General features: G+C 41.4%; 1 protein-coding gene across 2 annotated transcripts in view; it reads right to left on the bottom strand.

Annotated features, from left to right (window-relative positions):
* Positions 1 to 1,940: 1,940 nt before the first annotated feature.
* Positions 1,941 to 24,512, bottom strand: part of LOC109032782 (neuronal acetylcholine receptor subunit alpha-9) — a gene marked incomplete at its 3' end in the record, with an annotated part of 237,131 nt that continues 214,559 nt past the window's right edge. For both annotated transcript variants that reach the window (XM_072306447.1, XM_072306446.1), the window contains 1 exon segment: positions 1,941 to 2,121. In XM_072306447.1, coding sequence (XP_072162548.1) covers positions 1,941 to 2,121 — 181 coding nt within the window.

A 24,512-nucleotide genomic window follows, 5' to 3' on the forward strand; every position in this document is an offset into this window, starting at 1 on the left:
TGCACAATCTAACGACAATGTACTGAAAAATTATTCAATTTCTTGCACCATCTGGCAATACTGTAAAATGCAATGTTGCCAAGTTTCACCGATAGTTAAATCATTCATTTATGTGCACCGTCCGGCAACGTCGTTGCATAACCTTTGAGTTGAAGGGGCAACATACACCATTGCATAACCCGCAGATTGAAGGGGCTACACCGCTACATACATCATTGCATTACCCAGAAAACGAAGGGGCTACATAAAATACTTTTACAGCGTTGCCATATAGTACAATACCCGCCCCACAACACCCTAATTAAATAATTATTATTGTGCTCCGTCCGGCAACGCTGTTGGATATTTACTGTGTTTTTTACTGGCCGAAAGTCCTCATTTTTTACCCTACTAACCTGGCACGCCCGTCTAAGGCTGCTTTCCTTATGCTTCAAGAGACACGCCCGTCTAAGGATGTTTCTTTCACTACGAGCACTCCCATCCTTCCTTTGCTCTCCTTTCTTGGCTTCCTTTCTTGATTCCTTTCTTTGGCTGCTCTTCCTTTGGCTCGCCCGTCCGTTCAAGACTGCACTGCTACTCTCTTCCGCCACTCAAGAGCAGAGAGCTAAAACATTTCAGCACCTGTTTTTTTCATTACCTACATTATTTTCTCCATTCGTCCTGTATATATGATGAATTTAGAGTTTCACTACAATACGGGCTCTGCTACTATCCTGTCTTTATTCTGAGAGAACTTTTAACAAATTATTATTGATCAACTCATTTCTAAAAGAATCTTTGAAAAAAGACACATCCTTATTCATTCCTTATGCAAAATAAATGAAATGCAAAGGGGAAGTATGCGCTCGTCAGGGATGAGATTTATTGATTGCACATGCAATGTATACTATACAGGGTGATCCAAAAGTCCCTTCCACCCCCTCTAACTTTTTACCTAAAAGAGTTAAAGATTTGAAACTTGGAGGATATTCCTAAGTCAAAGGGAGCTACTTTTTGGCCCTACTAAAATTTTCAGGGGGGCTTCTCTTGGGGGGGGGGGGGCAACGGACCCCAACTTTAAATTTTCAAATAGGAAGACCCCCTTTATGATAGCTCGTTCAAAAGAGCATAAAAAAAAGAAAACTTTTCGCGCAAACCCGAAGTCAATATCTCAAACCATTCCAAAATGGCGGTCGGTTAATGTTCAAAATGGCCGAAAATTTATACCGGTTATTTGTCGATGAATTTGCGCGAAAATCGGTATCAAGGGGTATTTTGACACGAAAAAAACGAATTTGACGTTAGGTTTAAAAAAAAACCGAGATTTCCAAAATGACCCCCGGTTAAAGTTCAAAATGACCAAAAATTGATTTTTTCAGAAATCTAAGTTCAAACATGTTAATCTCATACCAAAATACTCTCAAACTCCAAGATTTAGGCAAATCCACCAGCAAAAAACCGAGGTGACAATTGTCGGCCATTTTAAACTTTAACCGGCAGCCATTTTGGAAATTTCGGTTGTTTTGAAATTCTAACGTCAAATTCGTTTTTCTCGTGTCACAATACCCCGACATACCGACTTTCGCACAAATCCATCGACAAATAACCGGTGTGAGTTTTCGGCCATTCTGCACTTTAACCGGCCGCCATTTTGAAACGGTTTGAGATATTGACTTCGGGTTTGCGCGAAAAGTTTTCTTTTTTTATGCTCTTTCGAACGAGCTATCGCAAAGGGGGTCTTCCTATTTGGAAATTAAAGGTTGGGGTCCGTTGCCCCCCCCCATTTTATTACTTAATTTATAAGTAATTTTAGTAGCTCCCTTTGACTTAGGAATATCCCCCAAGTTTCAAATCTTTATCTCAATTAGATAAAAAGTTAGAGGGGGTGGAAGGGACTTTTGGATCACCCTGTATAAATGTCAAACCTAGAATGATTCGATCAGTTGTCTCCACTGACCTGGGAATTTTTTTTTCTTGGCTCGAACTGAAGAAATAGACATCGCGCTAGTTTGCCAAGCATCGTAGCTTTGATGATCCCTGGAACCTTCGTTCCTCGTACTCCTCTGTGGTATATATTGAGAGTGACCACGGACAAACCAGACGCCAACGTTACTAAACAGATGCTAACGCCATAGTACATACCTGTATTAAACATTCAATAATAACAACTGACATGATATTAGGTATAAAAAAAAAACATCTAGAAAATAGCCCTTTAAAAATCATTTTAAAATTTTCACAATTTATGAATATATTCATACTTGTTTGTTGATGAATCAAATCAAAAATGTATCATTAGATGATTAATAAAATGGAGCTCTTGCATTTGTGGGGGATTTACGATTTAAGTCCTTACTCTTACGTAAAATGTCGCGAGAAATACGATGGTGCCTCTGGTTTCTCTGAAACAAACTCTAAGACTTAAAAAAAAAAAAAAAAAAAAAAAAAAAAAGTGTCGAAACGGAGACCGTAGTGGAGAAAATATTTCAAGCTACGTGGAGATTCCACCTCTTTATCTAGTCAAACTCCATGAACAGATAAGAAGCAAATACATTAGCGGTAGAGTAAGCCTACCTTTGCAGAGAGAGTATCGTCTCTGCAATTACCACCTAATATCGGCTCAGCCACTTCAGGCTGAATGGCGAATGTATGTGAATGTAAGTACAGAAGGACTCAACATTTAGTTTTATTTGCATATAGCAACAAGAACTTCAATTAAATGCATTAATACGACACATTTATATAGTTTTACGGCTAATCGTAAACTATTTTCGAGAAAAATCGTCTTACACATAGTAACCCTCTTAAAAATTATCAGTTGAGATTCGTTAAGATCAGTAGAGAAAATGAACTGATATTGACAGATTTTAACTGATATCGACTGTTACCAACTGATACCAGTTGGAAGTCGACAGATATCTGATGAGTAGCAGTTGGTACCAGTAAAGGTTGAACTGATACCAATTGAAAGTCTACAGATATTTGATGAGTGTCAGCTGGTACCAGTAGAGGTTGAACTGATACCAGATGATACTCAATAGATATATGTTGAGCCTCAATAGGTAACAGTTGAAACTTGCTACGTATCACTTGAGGTTCAATTGATATCGCTTCAGCAAAACAGAAATTCAATAGGCGTCAATTACAAGTTTAAACTTAGCCCAATAAGGCTACGTATGCATTTTAACAGGACGATCTGGTTGGCATGTTTGACAAGGCCCACTAGGCCACTTCATCAAGGCATCTAGACTTCAGGGCCACTACATCAATAGAGATATTTAAATTAGTTCTAAGGGACGTCAACCTATGGTTTGCCGTTTGGACAAATAGATATTCTAACAGAGAAAAAAAAATTATTGAGAAAAAATATTCTGGGCACTGATAAAAAAAAAAATACATGATTGAGAAAAAATATTCAGGACTGAAAATAAGAAAGTGGTCGTAAAAAAATAATCAGGCCCGAGGATAAAAATTAATTTGTCCAACATTCTTGAAACATATATTTTTGTTGATGAAAAATAATTATTCTCAGAACACTTACGCCCATGTTGCCAGGTTGTGCAATGATTCGGAGGAAATGTTTGTGAGATGGGTGGTAGCCGGTAAACTGATTACCGGCGATCTGGGTAGTGATTAAACTGATTTCTTTTACTTTCACTTTAAACTTGAAACGTACTTTTAAATGTACTTTCCACACAGCCACATATGGTGTCGACCAGTAGACATTTTCTAGAGTTATACCGGGTTTTTTTCCTTTGTTTTTTTTTCCTTTGTTCCTTTGTGGTAATATTAATTCACCTGAAGAATCTACAGCTGCCTAACCCTCTCCTATTTCCATGAGGATTTCCTCAACAAATTGGCTATCTTCATCTTCTCCACTTATTCTCGTGTTCTTCGTCAGTTTTATATTCTCTACGTATCTCCATAAAAATGAGTGTTTCAAAGATGCAAGTACTTCGTCAGAATTCAGTAATTAAATTCAGGCAGAAACACTTAAAATTGATAGAAATTTTAACAAAAGGAAAAAAAAGGTTAGTAAATAAGACGGTAATCAAATATAGTAGGACTATTTTTGTCAAAGTTCGGTGACACCAGACATTTCATCGGTTGCGAATCAAAACTGTCCGAATTTACAATTAGTTACTGAATTCCTGAACAAAAGAGAAAAAAAAATAATAAAAAGTAGGTTGACCCGGCAACAAAGCCGAATAAAGTGACGTCATACAATCGAAGTTGATCGGGTAACGCAACCGAGTAGTGTCGTCGGAAAGAGACACGTAACCATGACGACTACAGCTCGGTCACCTGAGAAAAATAATAATGAAAAATGCAAAAACCGCATAAGTTCCCAACGTCTCTTACGGGAGAGACGTTTATTAAAGGAATACTGAAGGGATTTCTGAGATGGAGACTTATGACCTCCGCAGTGCTAATCACCGATCTTCGTAGTATATTCCGGTAAAATTTCGAAGCAATAGACAAATTGGCCGAGGAGAAAATGTCGAACATACATACCCCTAAAAAAAATTGCCGAAAAATGAAAATGCATCTTTTTACCAGTTCGAGTCGATTTTTCTTTCTTCCTTTTCACCACTCGCCCACCTAGGTCCTTCAAAATTCAGGACGGCTAATTATTACTGTCAGCGCCAGGCGGAAAAATCATAAATTCGACGGTCAGCTCCTTCATTTCAAGTGAACGAATAAATTTCTAAATAAGTCCTCGGGATCTGCCACGAAACGAATTTCATAAGCTTAGAGTGCTAGCTGGAATTTAAAAGGAGTTTTTTCGAGCATTCAAGTAATCCTTCCATTGTTGTTCTACTTGCAATGCTTGAGGCTATACCTTGATGTTTAAAAGAAGATGGGCTGCAGCTGACACTCAAATGATACGTATCGGGACCGTCTCGCCAGAATTTTTTATTTTTTAGCTAATTTTTTTTGGCTCTTTTTAAAAAATCTACCTTCATCTACCTGACTTCTTTTTTTAATTTTCAAAGAGTGTGCCAGAATCTGAATTGAAAACATTTATTCTATTCTTGATCTAAACGAGGAAGGTCTCGTAAGTATTATACAATGGTTCCTTACATAGCTATTGTAGGTAAGGAAAGTTGCGGCTACCTGAAATGAAGGAGAATAATTAGCGAAAAATTAAAGAAAGTTCAATGATGTATAAGAGTGGAATTTGTTTCCTAAAATGCAAAACGAAAATGAAAGTGAGATGAGGAGATGGTAAAAAATCTTGACTTCAAAAGATATCAAATATATGTATTTTGAGGTTTGAGACTGAAAAAAGAACTGCTTATTTTATCCCTCGCCATCTTCTCGAATAAAGGAAATCCAATCATCTTTCTTTGTATTAGTGACCCAGGCAACCAAACTAGCTTCAAAGGTAAGCTGGTTGCGTCCGAGACTAACTGAAGGGGATTCTAAGCAGAATTAATTTCCCGTTTGCTCGTTGTAGTTCTGGGGCGTACTTATACTTAAAAAATCTTGACCTCAAATGATATCAGACATTTTGAGGTTTGAAATGGAAAACAGAATTTGAGTTGCTTTTCTTTTCTCCTTCTGTAATTTTCAAGAGATTACTATCCCCCCCCCTCTCCTTTTCTAAAATTTGTTAAGATAAATACCTACCTACTAATTTTGTGATAAGATCTCATAGGCTTGGCGGAATTTTTACCCTTTTTGAGGGTTTTTTGTGGTTATATTAGTTATTTTTGGTTTTTCTGCACATGCTGAGACCATTAGACGCTTAATAAAAGGGAGGAAAATGTTAAGCTATGAATATTGGTGGATAAGGATTCATTACAAACAAAGTTCCTTCTTGATGTTATGCTTCCCCTGGAGATGAAAAATATTTCTATCCAAATTTTAAAGACAGGGAGAACAAAATTGAATACAGGCACTCACAATAAAATACTGCTAGCATTTATGATGCCTGCATTAATCCTTTTTAAATGGAGTTATGAGGTCAAGCTTAAACTAAGGAAATGACTTGAAAAACTATGTTAGGTAAAAAAAAAAAAAAAGTCAACTTTGGTTTGAATGACATTTACCTATCAGACTATCCAAAATTTTACAGTTGGTTACCTTTGAATAACCTCTGCTTGATTCCGCACAGAATAATTCCAACAGGGATCGGTTAATATATTTTGAAAGATGTGCTCCAATTTATTTTCAAATTAAAAAAATTCCTTTTGAAATCAAACTGATTTTCTCAAAAAAATTAGAGGAGGTAAATCTCTCAAACAAAATAAAATAAAATAGCCTTAGCAAATAATTTGCAAGAAATTTTTTTTCCTGCACATTATATGTGTTGGAGCAGTTACCTAATTTTAATCGTAGGTTGTTATGAATGTCGAAGGCTAGCAGTCATGTGAATTCTTGGATGTACATATTGACAAATGAAGTCATTGAAAGTCAATGATATCAGTAAGCTTTGAAAGGCTAAAAAATACTTCAAAGATGAGCATAAGAAAATTCTAATGTCAGAGTCCTTATTTATTCAAAGTGAAATAGTTTACTTAAACAATGTACTTAAAATGTCTGAAAAGACACATTGCTATGATGATCCTTATGAACTACTTCCACTGACTTATCTACTTTTCTAATGAGAATAACAGAAAGCCCTTAGGTATTTTGAAATTGGAAAAATTCCTGAAGAATCTGGCCAAAAAAATTTTATTGTTAAAAATTTGGAGAGCAGGTAATGTGTAATGAGTAAGTTAACACATTTTTATTACGAACATCAGATTACCCGGAGTATTGTGAGCACAAACATTTTTGATCGAAAGGTAGGCAAGTGAAGTAAAAACTACCAAAATACACTTATGAGCAACTAAGCTGATAGGCCCATAGGTAAATTCCCCCTCCAATCCATAAAGATACCTATAGAAAAAGAAGCGAGCAATTTCATTCGCTGAACTCTTAAATCTGAAGTGCATCCTTAAGTAATACCGCCTTGGGCAGTTAAAAATAAACTTTATGCTAATAAACCTCCTTGGTCCCACCTACAGAATGTAGCTACCAAGAGAAAATCTGGAGATAGGTATGCGTTTCCATAGTATATGTAGGTATGAACACCATCGACGATGCTTGACATACTTACGTTGCCCGTAACATATTTACCATTCGCGCGCTGAGCTCTGATGTGTTTACATTCCAATTACTCACTCAGCAGCATATTAAATCAAAGTGAGTAAGAATAGAGATCTTAGCAGTATATAGTATAGAGTATCACTTAAATTCCTTCCGTTCAGGTGCAAATACATTGCCCCATCCGCTATTTGCTTCGAGACTCAATAGCTATGGTAGCAATGTCCGCGGAGATCGCCTTTGCTTATAATATTCTACGGGAGCAAGGAAGTAGGGTGAAAATAGCGACTTTAGGACAGTAAATTATCCAACAGCGTTGCACGATGGTGCAGAAAAATATGAATTAAATTACAGCGTTGTATAGGGATTATTGTTCAATTTGGCAACGCTGTAAAAAGAAAGTATTGCATGTTGCCCCTTCAATATGCGGGTTATGCAATCGTGTATTAATGCCCCTTCATTTTTCGGGTTATGCAATGGTGTATTTTTCAAGATGGCGCAGCAGCGTTGCCGAACGGGGCACGTAAATAAATGATTTATTTATTGGTGAAATTTTGCAACATTGCATTTTACAGTGTTGCCAGATGGGGCAAGAAATTAGTTGATTTTTCCGTACAGTGTTGCCAGATTGTGCAAAAAAAATTCGGATTTTCGGACTTGTAAAATTTTTCAGTTTCGAGAGACCGTATCTTTCCATATGTGTCGGTATCAGATACTGTAGATTAGGGTCTGATTCGGTAAAATTGAAAATTTTGTACTAGTGTGCGCTTGGAATGGATATTGCAATGTTCAGCAGTTTGACGAATCAAAAATTTTTATTGTTTTTTATTGGATATTTATAGTTTCAATCAGTTCGCGTTTAGAAAACGCAAACACGTTTCGAAAACGCAAACACGTTTCGAAAACGCAAACACGTTTCGAAAACGTAAACATGTTTAAAAAAACGCAAACACGTTTAGAAAACGCAAACACGTTTCGAAAACGCAAACACGTTGCATATAATTATTTATACGAAATCCTTACTATCGATCCAACTATTGTGAGTCGCGTCCAGACCCAACCATTTAACAAAGACCTGGTCTTTCTTGCGACGCAGAATTTTCTCCACCAGGAACGTATCTTTATAGTTGGTGGGTTGGAGTTCTTCGCGGTAAAATTTTCCTTTGATGATCGTATCGTGTGCGTCTTTCAGATCGTACGTGATCGGAACGGTGGGATTGACACTGACAATCTTGAAAATTTCCGTGCTCCAATTCGGAGTGTATCCTTTCTCGAACATGGCTTTGAGTCTCGAGATCCGGACGTGATCACCGACATTCAGTTTTCGTCTGGCCAGACGTCTCTTTTCAATTTTACTCAGCGGCGGTCCACGAAGCTTTTGCAGGATCATCGGTACATCCTTTTCGGTGACATCGATTGGTTTCATCCCGATTGTGCGATGAACGCTCCCGTTATATTCACGGATGAGTTTCGGTAATAGATCTACCCACTTGTAAGATCCTTGCGCGCTGAACTCTTTCCACATCTTCGTTTTGAGCGTTCGATTGAATCGCTCCACAATGGAGGCTTTGGTTGTCGAGAACGAGCTGTACATATTGATATGGTGACGCTTCATCAATGCCTGACATTTGGAGTTGTAGAATTCCGAGCCCATGTCGACTTGTAAATGTTTCGGTGACTTTCCGGCTGCTTTGAGAACGCGTTGCAGAGCAAAAGTGACATCGGTGGCCGTTTTTGATTTGAGCGGTTCGGCCCACGCCTTTTTCGAGCACGCGTCGATGACGGTGAGGAGATATCTGTATCCTTTGTTGACCGAGGCGTACGGTTGCATCTCGACGAGATCGGCTTGCCATAAATCGAACAATCCGAGAATCCGTACTTTACGACGCGGATAGTTTCGTCGTGCAGGTTTATGTAGCTCCTCGACGATCCCACGTTTTTCTGCCGACATGATAATTAACGTCGACGTCGTCCGCTCTCTCGATTCAAATGCTGTTTCGTTGCTACTATTTTAACCAGACGATTGTAAGATTGCTGAAGTTGGTGGATACGCTCCAGACAGTGTTGAGCTAATTTCATGGCTTCCTTCCACTTCCGTTCGGACCATTGTTTGTTCACCGCATCCTCATCGCTTTCGGGATCTTGCACTTGACGAATCCGTTTGTTCGATACGATATAATTTCCGTCGGAATCCAGTGAGAATCCGTCACCTTTTGGACCGCGGCGGAATTTCGATCGGCCAAAACCGTCCGTGTGACTCATCGCAACACTATTTTCCTTTCATTCGATTCACAACCTCTAATTGACTGATTCTATTTTCCAGTCGTGATAATTTCGTCTCGAGTCGTTGCGCGATACTTTTGTATTCTTCCATTCTCTCCAAACAAAGCTGTGCTAAATTCATAGCTTCCGTCCACCTCGAGTCTGTCCATTGTTTGTTCACGGCGTCGGTATCCTCTTCGGGATCTTGCAGTTGTCGGATCCGTTTGTTGGATACAAGATAATTTCCGTCGGGATCCAGTAAGAAACCGTCACCTTTGAGACCTTGCTTCGTGTTGCGAACGTAAGTTCCTTTCGATCTTCCAAACCGGTCGGTGTGACTCATTTTTGTGCGGAACCTATATTTAGTGGATGTAATCTGCTTCGCGAAGCTCTTCGACGATACTCAGAATTTCACGATCGTGATCGGTGTGACCAGCTTGTTTCGAAGCTACAAGTAAAACGAGACGTTGGACCAATTCGTTCGGATCGTCCCAATAGACGAGTTCCCGTTTCGCACGGTGAATTTTCATACCGGAGCCTTTCTTCAATTTTTTACGTGATGACTTCCTCGTTGATCTCGGAGTAGATGTAGCGAACAAAGGTTTGATGAGATCGCGGTATTTTTGACTGCGGTTCGAGTTGGGTCTACCGTGTGGATGGTGATTCCTCCAATGCGCATTGGTGAGCGTAACTACTCGTTGGAAATTAGCACGATCATCTGCTGTGTAATTACGCGGATGTTTCTTGAAAATGAGCTCCAAGAACCCGGGTGTCGGTTCGAACACCTCATCGCCACCGTCCAAGATTAGTCGTCCGTCCGAATCGAAACTTATGGTTCGGTTTCCGATAAGATAGTTTCCGTTGATCGCTTTCCGCACACCATACGTGGTATCGGATTGTTTCGGTTGTTTCTCCAGATCGTCCAAGTAGAACTGTACGTGCGGGGCAGTGATTGTGTTTCGAGAATCGACGTCATCGTCTTCAGTGCGACTCGTTGTTTGTTCTTTACCCGTTGCATCTTGGAACGATTCATCATCATCATCATCATCATCATCCTCCTTTGAATCGTCATCATTCATCATCATCGTTGTTTATATTTTTCGGTGATCCGAACGAAGCAAATAAACTATCAACAAACGTTGTTCCATCTTTCGTTTCCGATTTTGAAGCTTCGATCTTGGTTTTCTTTTCCTGAGGAGCAGCGACAAGTGCGGGAGTTGACGACGACGACGACACAGTTTTCTGCAACGCTGCGAGCGGATCTGTCAACGGTTTGAAAACTTTCTTCAACGTCACCTGAGCGTCCGCCTCTCCGGTGCGAATGGTATTTAACTTCCGTTTGATATCTTGACGGATTTTATCGATACTACCGTATTTCTGAGCGATCGTCGACAACGATAAGTTATCCATCTTGTTCAATAAAAGTATCGAAGCCTTTCCGGTACCTTCCCTCGTTCTTATTACTATCTTTATCGATGACTAAAAACCCGTACTTGTCCTGCCAGCACACCGAGCAGATGTGTCTGAAATCTTCGAACGTGAAATCTGTGTTGACGTGATCGTCGTAGATGTGTCGCAAGTTTGTATTGTCCTGTTTGAAAACTACGAGCAGGTTAGCGTTATCGCGAATCAATTGTTTCGGTATGCGAGAATACGTTTGACACAAGTAGAAACTGTCGACCGAGCTGTGTCTTCCCATACTGAAATATTCCCGCATCGCATTTTGTTTGTCACAAGCGACATCATCGAAAATGAAGACCGAGTCTGATGCGGCATCGTTTGGTGGAACAATCTCGGCCGTGTCCGAATAGACGTTGTATCCGAGACCGTCGATTCCGTCGAATATCTGACGCAGTTCTTCGTACTTGGGTTGGAACGGTGTCTTGGAGTACAAGTACACGTTGCGGAACTTCAATCCGTTCGGATGTTGTAGCAAGCAAACCATCACGTTTGTTTTACCGCAGTTGGACGGTCCAACGACAATGCAACGGATACTGTTCGGTAACAGTTCACTGTGTCGTCGTCGTTGTCGTCGGTTTTCATTTTGCTTCTTCCGTTTGTCGAGGTTCCGGACTCGCAGTGACTTTCTTTGCTTGACGAGTCGCATCGTATTCGTTCCCTATTTTATCGGACAGTTATTTTCTTTACTTCTCCGTATAAATAGTATGGAGATTTTCGTCAGAGTATGTCACCGAGAAGAACATCAACTTGCAGCAAAACCAATCGAGGACGTGGACTGTTAAACTCGTTGATAAATTCACTACCGTTCGAACTACACTTACCGGGCGACTACAGGTACTGCGGACCGGGCACTCGCCTCGCAGAACGATTGAAACGCGGAGATCCGGGTATAAATCCGCTCGACGAAGCTTGCAAGTCCCACGATATCGCTTACAGTAAGACCAAAGACACCACCGAGAGGAACAAAGCCGATCTCATACTTGCCGACAGAGCTTGGGAACGTGTGAAAGCGTCCGACTCATCGTTGGGTGAAAGAGCGGCAGCATACGCCGTAACGAACGCTATGAAACTCAAAGCCAAACTCGGAATGGGACTAAACAAGACGGTGGCAGCGAAAAAACCGAAACCCAAGAAGAAGAAGAAGAGAGCGTCGAAGAAGAAGACGAAACCGGTGGAGCGGTCGATCGAACGAATCTTGGCTCTCCCAAAGATGGGTGCCGGAGCGTCGAAGAAGAAGAACCGGCGGAGCGAATCTTGGCTATCCCGAAGACGGGTGCCGGAGTCAAGAATCTTCTGACGAGTATCGGACTGGCCGCGCGAACAATCACACCGGTAGCGAAAATGATCAAGACTGTCATCGACGGATCTTTGAAGAAAAACGTACACCTCGGTGAAGGATTGTACTTGCGACCGTACCGTAAAGGTTACGGACTTTACTTGAGACCTTACCGTAAGAATTTAAACTGATCCGTGAGCTACCGCGCCGAGCGATGACGGATGTTGAGTTGAGAATCGCTGCGAAAGAACAATTACGAATCCCGCATTTCCGCGGTGTGTTCATGATCGATGAATTGGCGATCAAGAAACCCAAACGTCCCGAGTGCGGTATCATCAATCTGGACCGAAGCGATGGAGCCGGTACACATTGGACAGCATACCGGATTTCAAAGAGCGGGAATGCATTGTACTACGACAGCTTCGGTGATTTACCACCACCCGTTGAAATTACGCGATACATTTTACGCTCACGCGGTAGCTCAACGACGACAATAGGATACAATTATGATAGCGAACAAAATTTCAACTCGAGCGTCTGCGGGAAACGATGTTTAGAATGGCTCGTACAAACCAGGAATATATAGTATTCTCGAAACCCGAATATGGAAACTCAGAAAAGATGTCACACGTTCATGTTGACGGGGAGGAGCAACGTTCTCGAGTTTGCACTGCCTAGACCTCTCGAGTTGTTCGGACCTTGCGAGATCGGTCTGACGGGTTTTGTAACTTATTATTCCATCCCGAACATCGATATAACGAACAGACTGCTTTTCTACTCCGAGAGCCCTGAAGAGAATTACTCGGCAATTTCCTTCCCGATCGGAGCCTACGAGATCGAGGGTATACAAGAATACTTGCAGGGAGATCTTGGCGGAGCGGAAGCTATCAAACTCAAAGCGAACAACGCTACGCTTAAAGTAAGCATCAAATCCAAGTACTGGATCGATTTCCGCAGACCCGGCACTTTACGTAAGGTGCTCGGATTCGGAAAGCGTCTCCTGGCACCGGACGAATGGCACGAAGCTGACTATCGCGTCAACATCTCACCTGTAAACATGATATGCATCGAATGCAGCATCGCCGACGGTGGATACGTGAACGGGGTGCGCGGACATCACATTTATGCGTTTGCTCCCGATATCGAACCAGGATTCAAAATGGTAGAGCAACCGTCGACGATTCATTACTACCCCGTCTTGGGTGATAAGATCCAACGTTTGCTCGTTAATATAGTAGACCAACAAGGAAGAGCGATCAATTTCGGTGGTGAAGAAGTGACAGTTCGACTGCACGTGAGACCGGTAACTTATGGGTAAACGAAGGATCCAGAACGACGATACGTTCCTAAATTCTCTCGCATATAATAGTATTGATAATCCACGGACTAGTTGTCAGCAACAGCAGCAACAGAGGAAAACTTTGAGCGAATATTCCAAGAGGGCTCTCACACAACTCGGATTCGTGGTGAAAAATCCGAAATAAGAACAAAATGGAAGCTTGGCGACAAGAGATCATCGAATACGAATACATCCGTTTCGGTCCGGTCGACGAACGGCGTGGAAACAACGATTCGATCCGGTTCACCCCCGATACCCACGGTCTGATCACCGTGCCTCAAGATTCGAGGATCTTCATGCGTTTAGAAGTGAAACTCGAGAAAAATCCTGGAGCCGCCGCAGATGCTGCGAAACCTAAAGTCAAGTGGGCTAACAATTATCCCCTGCACTTGTTCGACCGTATGCAGTACAAAGTGAACGGGACGGAAATCGATAGCATGCAGTGTGTCGGAGTGACATCGACCGTGAAAAATTATCTCACATACACTAGAGCGGAAACCGCGGGACTCGCAACTGCCGGGTTTTGTGACATCTCTTCTTCATGGGCCGAATGGGATATGACAACGTTGGATGAAACTTCAGTGCGCCGTCGTTCCGTTGTCTTCACTCAGCGGATTCGCAGTACATTTCAAAGACGTTCTAGTCAGATGCTCGCAAGAGTTGATCCTAGTGCGCAGTGGTACGGATAAGAACGCATATTATATCACCGACGCGGCGACCGCGGACGGTTACACCATCAAATTTAAAATAATCGAAATCTATTGGGAGATTCCCGTCGTCAAATTCACGTTGGAACTGGAAAAACAAATCTTGCTCAAGATGAAGAAGAACGACAAGATGAGTTTCGGTTACATGAATTGGGAATCGCACGACATCCCTGGGATTTTTCCGACCAAGACGTTCAAATGGAGCGTAAGAACAACCAGCAGGCACAAGCCCAAATTCGTGGTGTTGGTATTTCAAACGGATCGACGGGACAATCACCTGAAGGATTCCTCTCGTTTCGACCATGTAAATGTGCGCTCGGTCAGCGTTCAAATCGGTGAGCGTCGGTTTCCTCAAGTTGATACGATCTACGATTTCCCGAGTATGGATTATAATCACGCCTACCTGAACTACACCGATTTTATGAGAGACTACTGGAAAGGTGAGAAACTCTGCGAGCCAGCTATGTTGTTTGAAAATTTCAAAGATCGCGCGATTTTTGTCATCAAATGCGTTCAAGGTGAAGATCTAAAAACAGCTCCGGTGGATATCACGTTGACCGTTGTGGTAAAAGAGAATTTCCCGGCCAACACTACAGCCCAAGTGATTCTGATCACTCCTGTGAAGTATTCGTACGAACTACTGCACGGAACCGTGAGGCAATTGGATTGATCTTAAGCAAAAATTAAAAAAAAAAAATAACATGTTTATTTTTTTCATTTTTTTTTTATTTTATTTTATTTTTTTATTTTTTTTTTTTTTCAAACATTACATCATTTACAAAGAATACAAACATGACATACAATATAAATCAAGCTGCAACGTTTGGAACGAGTGCGAATTTATATGTTCTTCCGATCGGGCCTTCGTAGATGAGATCGAAGGATCCAGCGTTGATATCCTGAATTGCATCGTCCGTCAAACGGTTCGTAATGTGCGAAGGTAGGAAGAGGAGACGATGATGATTCTCGAAGATGATATCGGCGGCAACGGTGATCCCGTACTTGGTTGGTATTTTGATGAGTTTGTTCATCTTGTAGCGGGCGCTTACAGTCAGCTCTTTAGCGTTGACGATCAAGATTGAATTGTTGAAAACTTCCATGTCGTCAGTTCTTTCAAGGTACAAATGATTCCAATTTTCGTGCGCTATATATTTCGAGTGAAACAAGTTGTTTGCTATATTAAGCACGGATACTTTTCGACTGCTATATTTCGCTTCGATAATTCGTCTGCGAATGATTCCACTTTTCGTGTGCTATTATATATATTGAGTCGGGTTGATTCGACAATTTGTCTGCTATATTAAGCACGGATGATTTCACTTTTCGTCCGCAATATTTCGGTTCGTTCAATCTGACTTTTCATCTACTACTCCTTTATTATTATCGGGGTGATTCCTTTGTTCGTCTGCCACTATAATCTTCTCCTGCCATTGCATGATTTCATCTGTGAAATAATCACGATAATAAGATGCCGACATCCACATACACAATCGGAATGCGTTCGACATAGCGCAGAATGGATGTACTAAAGGACACGTATATGCTGTCGACCAACGAGCCAATAGTCGCAAGGACGGACAATCTTTAGTATCCAAATTTACAACGATACATTTGTCCGGCACGAAACTACTGATGAAATTTCGTTTTTGTTCACCTTTAACATAAAGTACATCGTAGCGGTTCCCGATGCTATTCATTTTTGAAGTGAATTCATCGTACTCGAGAAACCCGCTTTCCCATTCCAAGTGATGATAATTGCGTGTTAACCAGTTGTTTGTCACAACGTCTTTAGCGCTCAACATGCTGCTCGGGAACGGAGGTTTGAATAAATAGAGTTCAGTTTGAGTACACTTCATGTCCACAAGACCAAACTCTTTGACGATGAAATTTCCTTGGCTCCAAAAACCTTGTACATCGAGACAAGCCATCATTTGTTCGTTCCGTTAGTTGCACTTTTACTATTTTCAAATTCGAGGTTTCTTAACTGACGGTTCTCCAGCAGAATTATTTATACTATTTATACGAGGTTGTTTAACAGCGAGGATGTTCCTATTTTCAAATTCGAGGTTTCTTAACTGACGGTTCTCCAGAATTATCTATACTATTTATACGAAGTTGTTTAACAGCGAGGATTTTTCTCAACTCGGTCTCGGCTCCGCAACTTTCATCCACCATGCAAGGATCTTTGTTGTCACGATGACCCCAAGGAACAGTGCTAACACCGTCTTCTAAAATACAACGTTTATCGTCTAAGCCGGAGAGGGTTCTTTTTGTAGTTTCGAAGGAGTATAGTTGGTGTTTCCGCGCCCCGATCCTGCGCATCGAGGCGGTCATTCTCGATTCAGGATCTTTTAATACTGTGAGAAAATTGGCAAAGTTTAGCGATCTTACCACTGGTGTTGATATCCCTTTTGCCCTTTTCTCTGTTTCCCCGTCGCTAAAACGATACGCATACATCTTGGGTCGCAGCGCGACAAACTCAGCAATGGGTATTCCACCCGTTTCATCCTTAAAACTACCCATTACTTTACGGTTTGTCGCGCTGCGACATTGATGACCTTCTGGGAAGTTGGAGGTGTCGTACAAGTGTAGATCTGACATCATATCATCGTAGACGTTCGGTGTAGTCAACTCGTAAATGAACGAGTCCGTATCCATATAGAGAAGTTGAACTTGGTCGGGATTGTACTTCTTAAGCATGTGATTATAGTGGAATTGATACATGTGTACTTTACTCAGATCTAAGATTGAAAAACCAACAATCATTGGTCTGTCTATGACGACCTCTGTTCTCCGTAAATGGATTGCTACCAATTCTTCTGCGAAAATCGTGCGATCTACGAAATCGACCCGTGAGATGGCTTTCAATATCTGTCTGCTGTTTGTACCCAATTTAATATTCTTTCGCTTCAACGGGTTCTCGATAAATTTTCCGTAGCAAGCGTTGCTGCACAGTTTCAGGAGCGTTTGGTGGAACGGATTCGTAGCGTCCCGTCTCAACCGGGCGTTCAGCTCGATGAAGGGTGCCAAGAAAGGAGCCTGACGGAATTTGATGGCCCGGTTGACGCGCAGGAGTTTTAATCCTTGACCAAGCGCTTCTTTCAACATTACATAGTGGATAACATAGTTGTTTTTATTAGCTAGAGTCGTCAATAGTTTCGTACATTTCCCCGCTCCCGATGGTGGTATTTCGTTCTTGCACAAGAACGGAAGGTCCTTGTGCAGGTCGTGGAGGTGTTCTGGATATTCAATATCTACATCGAGTATGTACCCGAAAGGAGCGTCGTCGGGATGGTTGATTATAGTTTTCGCCAGAGTTAGCAACTCTTCTCCTTCCGGGACCCAAGTGTAGTTATCGTAGGGCAGATGCTTTCTCATGGTGTGTGCGTAAAGTGCCGTCACATCCAAGTATTGTATATAGTTCACTGGTTTTTTAGGATCAAACTGATCCGGTATCAAAGGATTGTTTGCAAGAGCGTGCCGTTTCACCACCTGTGTTATCCCACCTCGGATCGAGCTCATAATCATGAATACCATATCCATATCATTGAAGAGTTGAATTTTCACATTAGTTATTTTTAGGAAGGCGTCGAAAGCGAAACCGGGTAGCGTCAGGTAATTGGCACAGTCCAAACTATAATTTTTTATTCCGAAAAGTCGGAACTCCTCAAACACATCGCTGAGGAGGCACACATCGAGTCGCAAGTAGAAATCTGAATACTCGCCGAGATTACGGAAATTGAAAGTTTGCCAAACTTGGAGAAACCGTTCGTATTCTTCTTCAGAGATGTCCGTTTGAGTCAGGGTGTTGAAGAAAGCCTCTCGCGGTGGTGGACGCGTCTCGTTCAGCTTGGCCGGATTGTCAACGTAATCGTACGGGAACGGAGCTTTCCGACAAACCATATCGAACTCATTGTCTGTGCGAGTGAGTTTCCTCGTGCGAACGAAAGATTCGCGCGGGATCGTCTGAACCAGTTTATCCAACGACGCGGGGAGGAATCGGAACGAGTCGATGAACTTGATCGAAAACCTGTTTCCCAGATGGACCGTCATACTGATGTAATTTTCCTCCGTGTGTGGTATTATTTCGACGCGATGAGGATATTTGTTCAGAGCCAGCACTACCTCGTGGAAATCATACCTGCTACCATTGTGCAGGACGACTCTAACACATTTCTCATGTCGGAAAATAAGATTACAATTTGAACATAGCGCCTTTCGATAATTGGACCCTGTTTTCCCTCCCGCTCTCTTTTGATGGTCATGATCCCTTACCTTTACGATACCTGGTTGTGAGAAATCCACCTCACAATGTCCACACCTATTTTCCGCTTCAAATGTGGCCCGGTCTTCATGTGTCATTATTATTTTACTCTCTTTGTCGTTGTAACTCTCACTGATTCTTCCTACGAGAGTGATTATATCGTCCAGAAATTTGATATGTGCCTCTTCGCCACGGTACAGTTTCGGTTCCGTCATTTTAAATTCGGGATCTTCCGTGACGAGGAGGTAAGCGTAAGAATTTGAGATGTGCCGCCTATACGCAGACGCTGGATGCTCCGAGTCACCATGAATTGGTTCTAAGTAGGCTTCAAAGTCTGCATAAATTACATAATTATGTTTTATTTCCTTGTGGTGATTTTCGAACTTGAGGTATCGCTCGTCGGGAAATGAAGCTAGGAATGCATCTTTGCTGACCAAAGAGCAGAGAACTTTATGTTGATTCAATTCCTCCATCGAGTACTTGTACGTAAAGCATTTCTTGCAGATGTAGATACGATGTTGATGGTTTGTCAACTGTTTTCGTACAAGTTGTTCAAAGTTACTGATCCAGCAATAATGGTAACTTAAAGGTACGGGGGTTGAGAGACATAGTAGGTCGGTGTGGTCCTCTCTTTCCGGGTCGGCAACTTTAATTGGGTAAACTGTATACTTTTTCTTGTTGGACACCAAACTCTCACGGAGGCCAAATACCGAAACCGATACGTTGTTCCTTTTCTCGAATTTGATAATGTCATCTATGCTCGTGGGTAATCGAACGTCCGAGAAATCGTAACGATCGAACAGATTTAAATATTTTTCCGGACGTTGTTTATGCTTCGCATCCCTCGGGAGAAACTTTCCCAACATTGCGTACAGGAAACAATCGTTTAATGCACCGTTATTTACATTGACAACATGCTTCGTCGAAAATGGCAGCTTAACATACGTTCCTCCTCGATGTAACGCGTAATAGCGGTTGATACGTAGCTCCATACCTTGTATCTTCTTCAGCACCCACCCGGATCCGTTCATGTGAAAATCGAATGACTCTTTATTGATCTTGGCCCTGAACTTTTCATAATACTCGTCCAGATCCGTTGACGCGAAAATAGCTTCGTTTTTAGTCTTAAACTTTTTCAACTGCATTCCTTCCTTGTCCTTATCGTCAGCTTTCTCGTACTCGGCGTAAACTAGTATATTAACCTTCAATGCCTCGCCGGTGAGTTCTTCTTTTATTTTTTTAATTATGAGGTCTTTAGCCGATAGGAGGTACTCATCTATGATGAGATTCTCTGGCTGGAAGTTTGTGATGAAAAATGTTTTCAACCTGCTTTGACAAGCAGTCTCAACTTGAACAATCGGTACTTTCATCTCGAACAAATTTCTTATGTGACTTGCAGATTCTTCATGTTTTTCTCTTTTATGGTATGATATTTTACACGTGTCACAATATTCTTGATCGTTGTTGTCATCGGTAGGTGATGAGGTGGACATCTTTTCAATATGTTCGGGAGATTGCTCATGATTCTCTCCCTCCGCATAAAACTCATCACAAAGATCACAATGGATGAGCGCGTTGTGCTCCTGTTTAATGTGCGTTTCATCGTTGATACCCTCCTCCTTCTTAATTTGTTCGGCACCATGTTCGTGCTTTTCACCTTGTCTATAAAATTCATCACAAATATCACATTCGATGAGCTCCTGTTTAATATTCGTTTCATCGTTGATACCCTCCTCCTTCTTAATTTGTTCCGCACCATGTTCATGCTTTTCACCTTGTTTATAAAATTCATCACAAATATCACATTGGATGAAAGTTTCAACATTCTGTTCTTGAGCAGCCATGATAAAGATACTATTTATACAGGCTCAAAGTCTTCCGAGTCGGTCAGAAAAGAAAACTTACACTTTCTTTACGTTTGCTAGATTCTGTTCACGGAAAAGATTTCAAAGCGAACAAGTGAATACTATTTTAAGCTCAAAGTTTTATACTATTATAAGCTCGAGATTTTCTGATTTCGTCAGAACAGAAAATCAACACTATTTTCTCGTTTGTAAGATTCTGTTCTCTGAAAAGATTTCAGAGTGAACATGTGAATACTATTGTAAGCTCGAGGGTTTCCAATATCATCAAAAGTGAGACTGAAGAGTTTTCTACGCGGAGGTAAATATATTTAGTTTCCTCACCGAGCGGAAAGAAACTGTAGACTCATGATTTACCTCAAAGTAAATATAGTAGTATTTGTTAATCACCAAACTCGGTTTCACTCGGGCAAACTGTGTAGTCATAAGTCGTAACATAAATTACACTTTTATGTAGAGTTATAATTTACCGCGGAGTAAATATAGTAGTATTTGATAATCACCAAACTCGGTTTCACTCGGACAAACTATGTCGTCATAAGTCGTAACATAAATTACACTTTTATGTAGAGTTATAATTTACCGCGGAGTAAATATAGTAGTATTTGATAATCACCAAACTCGGTTTCACTCGGACAAACTATGTCGTCATAAGTCGTAACATAAATTACACTTTTATGTAGAGTTACAATTTACCACGGAGTAAATATAGTAGTATTTGATAATCACCAAACTCGGTTTCACTCGGACAAACTATGTCGTCATAATTTGTCAGACTCGATTAGGTCGAATACGTTAGCACTGGACACTGAGGACGCTGGCGGCGAAACTATTATCCACGAAGGCGAAGACATAATGATTCCCCTACCTACTGCGCTTGACTAGAGTGGTTCGAGTAGCTGATGCAAGAGGCGAGAAAGTTGCATCAGCCAGAGTGGTTCGAGTAGCTGATGCAAGAGGCGAGAAAGTTGCATCAGCCAGAGTGGTTCGAGTAGCTGATGCAAGAGGCGAGAAAGTTGCATCATTGTTATCCACCACTTAAGTGCCTCTACCTCGATAACGCCCACTCGAGTCTGTCTGAGTGCTAAATTTTCTCAAGTGTACTTGAGTCCTAACTGTGTAGTCATAATTTGTAGTCGCAATATAAAACTACGCTTTCATACAAGTGGGAAAATTATCAATGCGAGTCGGGGGAACGTATAAATAGTGTCGAGGAAGTGTGATCGATCATTTCAAAACAAGAACTCGTCAAGTATGGACGCTCCAACCCTCAAATCACAATCGATCAGAGCGATGAACACCTTGGATATGGTATATGAGGCTCTCACTTTCAAATTTACAGGAATACGAGCAGAGCTTTTGAACAAGTTTGCCCGACTCCTTTTTCCTGACAAGTTATTCCACCATCTTAAACTCAGCTCAATAGACACTTCCGATCCCGTCGGGTGTTACGGCTTAGTTGAGATAACGGAAAGATTTTGCCTTCTCCTAGAACGTGTCGCAGACGAGCACGAAATAATTTACTTCCTAAAGCAGGGGTACAAGAAAGTAGACGAAGAGGACTGGAAGATAGGTAGACTGTTAAGTGCAATTCGCGTAGTATTATACACAAGAGAGAGAGGAGAGCGGGTCTAGCAGTTGGATTTCGTATAAATAGTATGCATTCTCTTCTCAGTATCGCAAGGAAGAAATCATGATTGATAAAATAATTCTCATCACCATCATCATTGCTGTTGTTGGAGTGAAATCCTCACTGGTGGAAAACTCATCCGAAGCAAACATCACAATGTGCCCTGTCTGTCCGGAAATCAAATGCGCACCCTCTACCTTGACGGATGTTCTTCTATTCATCTTGAGTTTACTGGCGCTCATTTGCTCCGCTCCGTACCTGTACTCCAAGTACCTTTCATCCGACTGCAAGTTCCGTTTCATCAGGATGGTCCGGAAAAATAACAATCGGAAAGTCGATGACATAAGTGTAGATTTAAAGTTCGGAGAAGGAGAAGGATCCGATGTTTGTGGTTGACAACCCTCACGTTTTTAGTGCGTTTTCTAAACGCGAACTGTTTTTAAACTGTAACTGTAAATATCCAATAAAAAATAATAAAAATTTTTTAATTCATCAAACTGAACATTGCAATATCCATTCCCAAAACACACGGTTCCCGATACGCATCGGAAAACCCTCGTAGTCCAGCGTTCGTTAGCGTTCCCAGGCATAACGTGCAAGCGACACTGCGCGACATTGTGAAAACTGGCCCTAATCATAGGGTAGGCTCCTGCATGGCGGTCAGAAGCCTTTCGAAGGGACGAACAGAAACGAACGGAGAGCGAGAGTGGGAAATCCCTCGTATAGTCCAGCGTTCGTTAGCGTTCCCAGGCATAACGTGCAAGCGACACTGCGCGACATTGTGAAAACTGGCCCTAATCATAGGGTAGGCTCCTGCATGGCGGTCAGAAGCCTTTCGAAGGGACAAACAAAAACGAACGGAGAGCGAGAGTGGGAAAACCCTCGTAGTCCAGCGTTCGTTAGCGTTCCCAGGCCCATACTGCAAGATACGGTCTCTCGAAACTGAAAAATTTTACAAGTCCGAAATCTCGAAAACGAAAAGTCGTATCGAAATTCGATCCGTACAGTTTTCCGATCTTCGATTATGGAAAAGAATCGCATCCGTCCGCGGTGGATCGGAGGATGGTGATTTTCCGAAAAATTTTCAATTTTACCGAATCAGACCCTAATCTACACTATCCGATACCGACCCATATTGTAAGATACGGTCTTCCGAAACCGAAAATTTATACAAGTCCGAAAATCCGAATTTTTTGCACAATCTGGCAACATTGTATCGAAAAATTAACTAATTTCATTTTAGACCTTTTAGACCAACGTCTAAAAGGTCTAAAATATTAAAAACAAAGAAGTTTTCTCAAAAATGTTTCAAATTTCGTCTTCCAAAACGGAAAAATTTTTCAAGTCCGAAAATCCGAATTTTTTTGCACAATCTGGCAACACTGTACGGAAAAATCAACTAATTTCTTGCCCCATCTGGCAACACTGTAAAATGCAATGTTGCAAAATTTCACCAATAAATAAATCATTTATTTACATGCACCACGCGGCAACGCTGCTGCGCCATCTTGAAAAATACACCATTGCATAACCCGAAAAATGAAGGGGCATTAATACACGATTGCATAACCCGCATATTGAAGGGGCAACATGCAATACTTTCTTTTTACAGCGTTGCCATATTGAACAATAATCCCTATACAACGCTGTAATTTAATTCGTATTTTTCTGCACCATCGTGCAACGCTGTTGGATAATTTACTGTGCTAAAGTCGCCATTTTCACCCTACTCAAGGAAAGACAAAGAAACTTGAAAATTGCAATGCAAATTTCTTGAATGAACCTTTATAACTAGCATGTATTTATCAACATACACATTCTCTGAAACTATACTATGGTTTGAGCACTATCGTGAGAATTTGCGTTACAATCACTACACACAATTAGAGTGTTCTAAAGGGTTTGAAGATAGAGTAGCCAACAGCCTGATTGTTGAAATTTTTTGTTTGTCGGGACAACATAGATGACATAGGTTAAAAGGCAGAGCGGGATTGGTTGGCTATGTCTTATCGCTGCTTTGTCGTGCCTATGTCGGGTTGAACTAACGACAAGCTACCGCCCCTCTCAAGTTTCCGACAGTATGCCATCCATTCCACTTGACAAAGGCACGGCAAAGCAACGATAAGAGGCCAACGAACTACACCTCTAGAATGGCCGACCAGTGTCAGAGACCCGGAATGTTTTGAAGTTGATATAGGTTAGGTTTACTTGGGCTCACACAGCAGGCTGCCATCTAAACCCATGTCAGACGCTGCCCACATTTTGCCGAATATTGTTGAATAAAGTGATAGCAATGAAAAGATTGCATAATAATCGCACCTCCAAAGGTTTTCTTAATTCAAAAAATAGGGACTTTGAAAGCAAACCTCAAAAAAAATGAAAGTTTACATAGGTTGAAATTTTCACATGTAATCCTTATGGGCAAGACGCAGCAGAAATGGAGATTGAGGTTAGCTATACTTGGGCTCCCACCCCCCTCCTGCCTTCAAAAACCGGCCCTTGCGCGTACCGCAGGTTTGCTATCTCGCGGCCATTCTAGAGGTGTAGTTCGTTGTAAGAGGCAGAATTTCGGTATCCGACTCCACCTTGTTTACATTGGAAGGTTAGGGATCCACGGCGGAGAAGCCATTCAGTGGT

Source organism: Bemisia tabaci, chromosome 1 (genome assembly GCF_918797505.1).
Source record: "Bemisia tabaci chromosome 1, PGI_BMITA_v3".
NCBI classification, from domain to species: Eukaryota; Metazoa; Arthropoda; class Insecta; order Hemiptera; family Aleyrodidae; genus Bemisia; species Bemisia tabaci.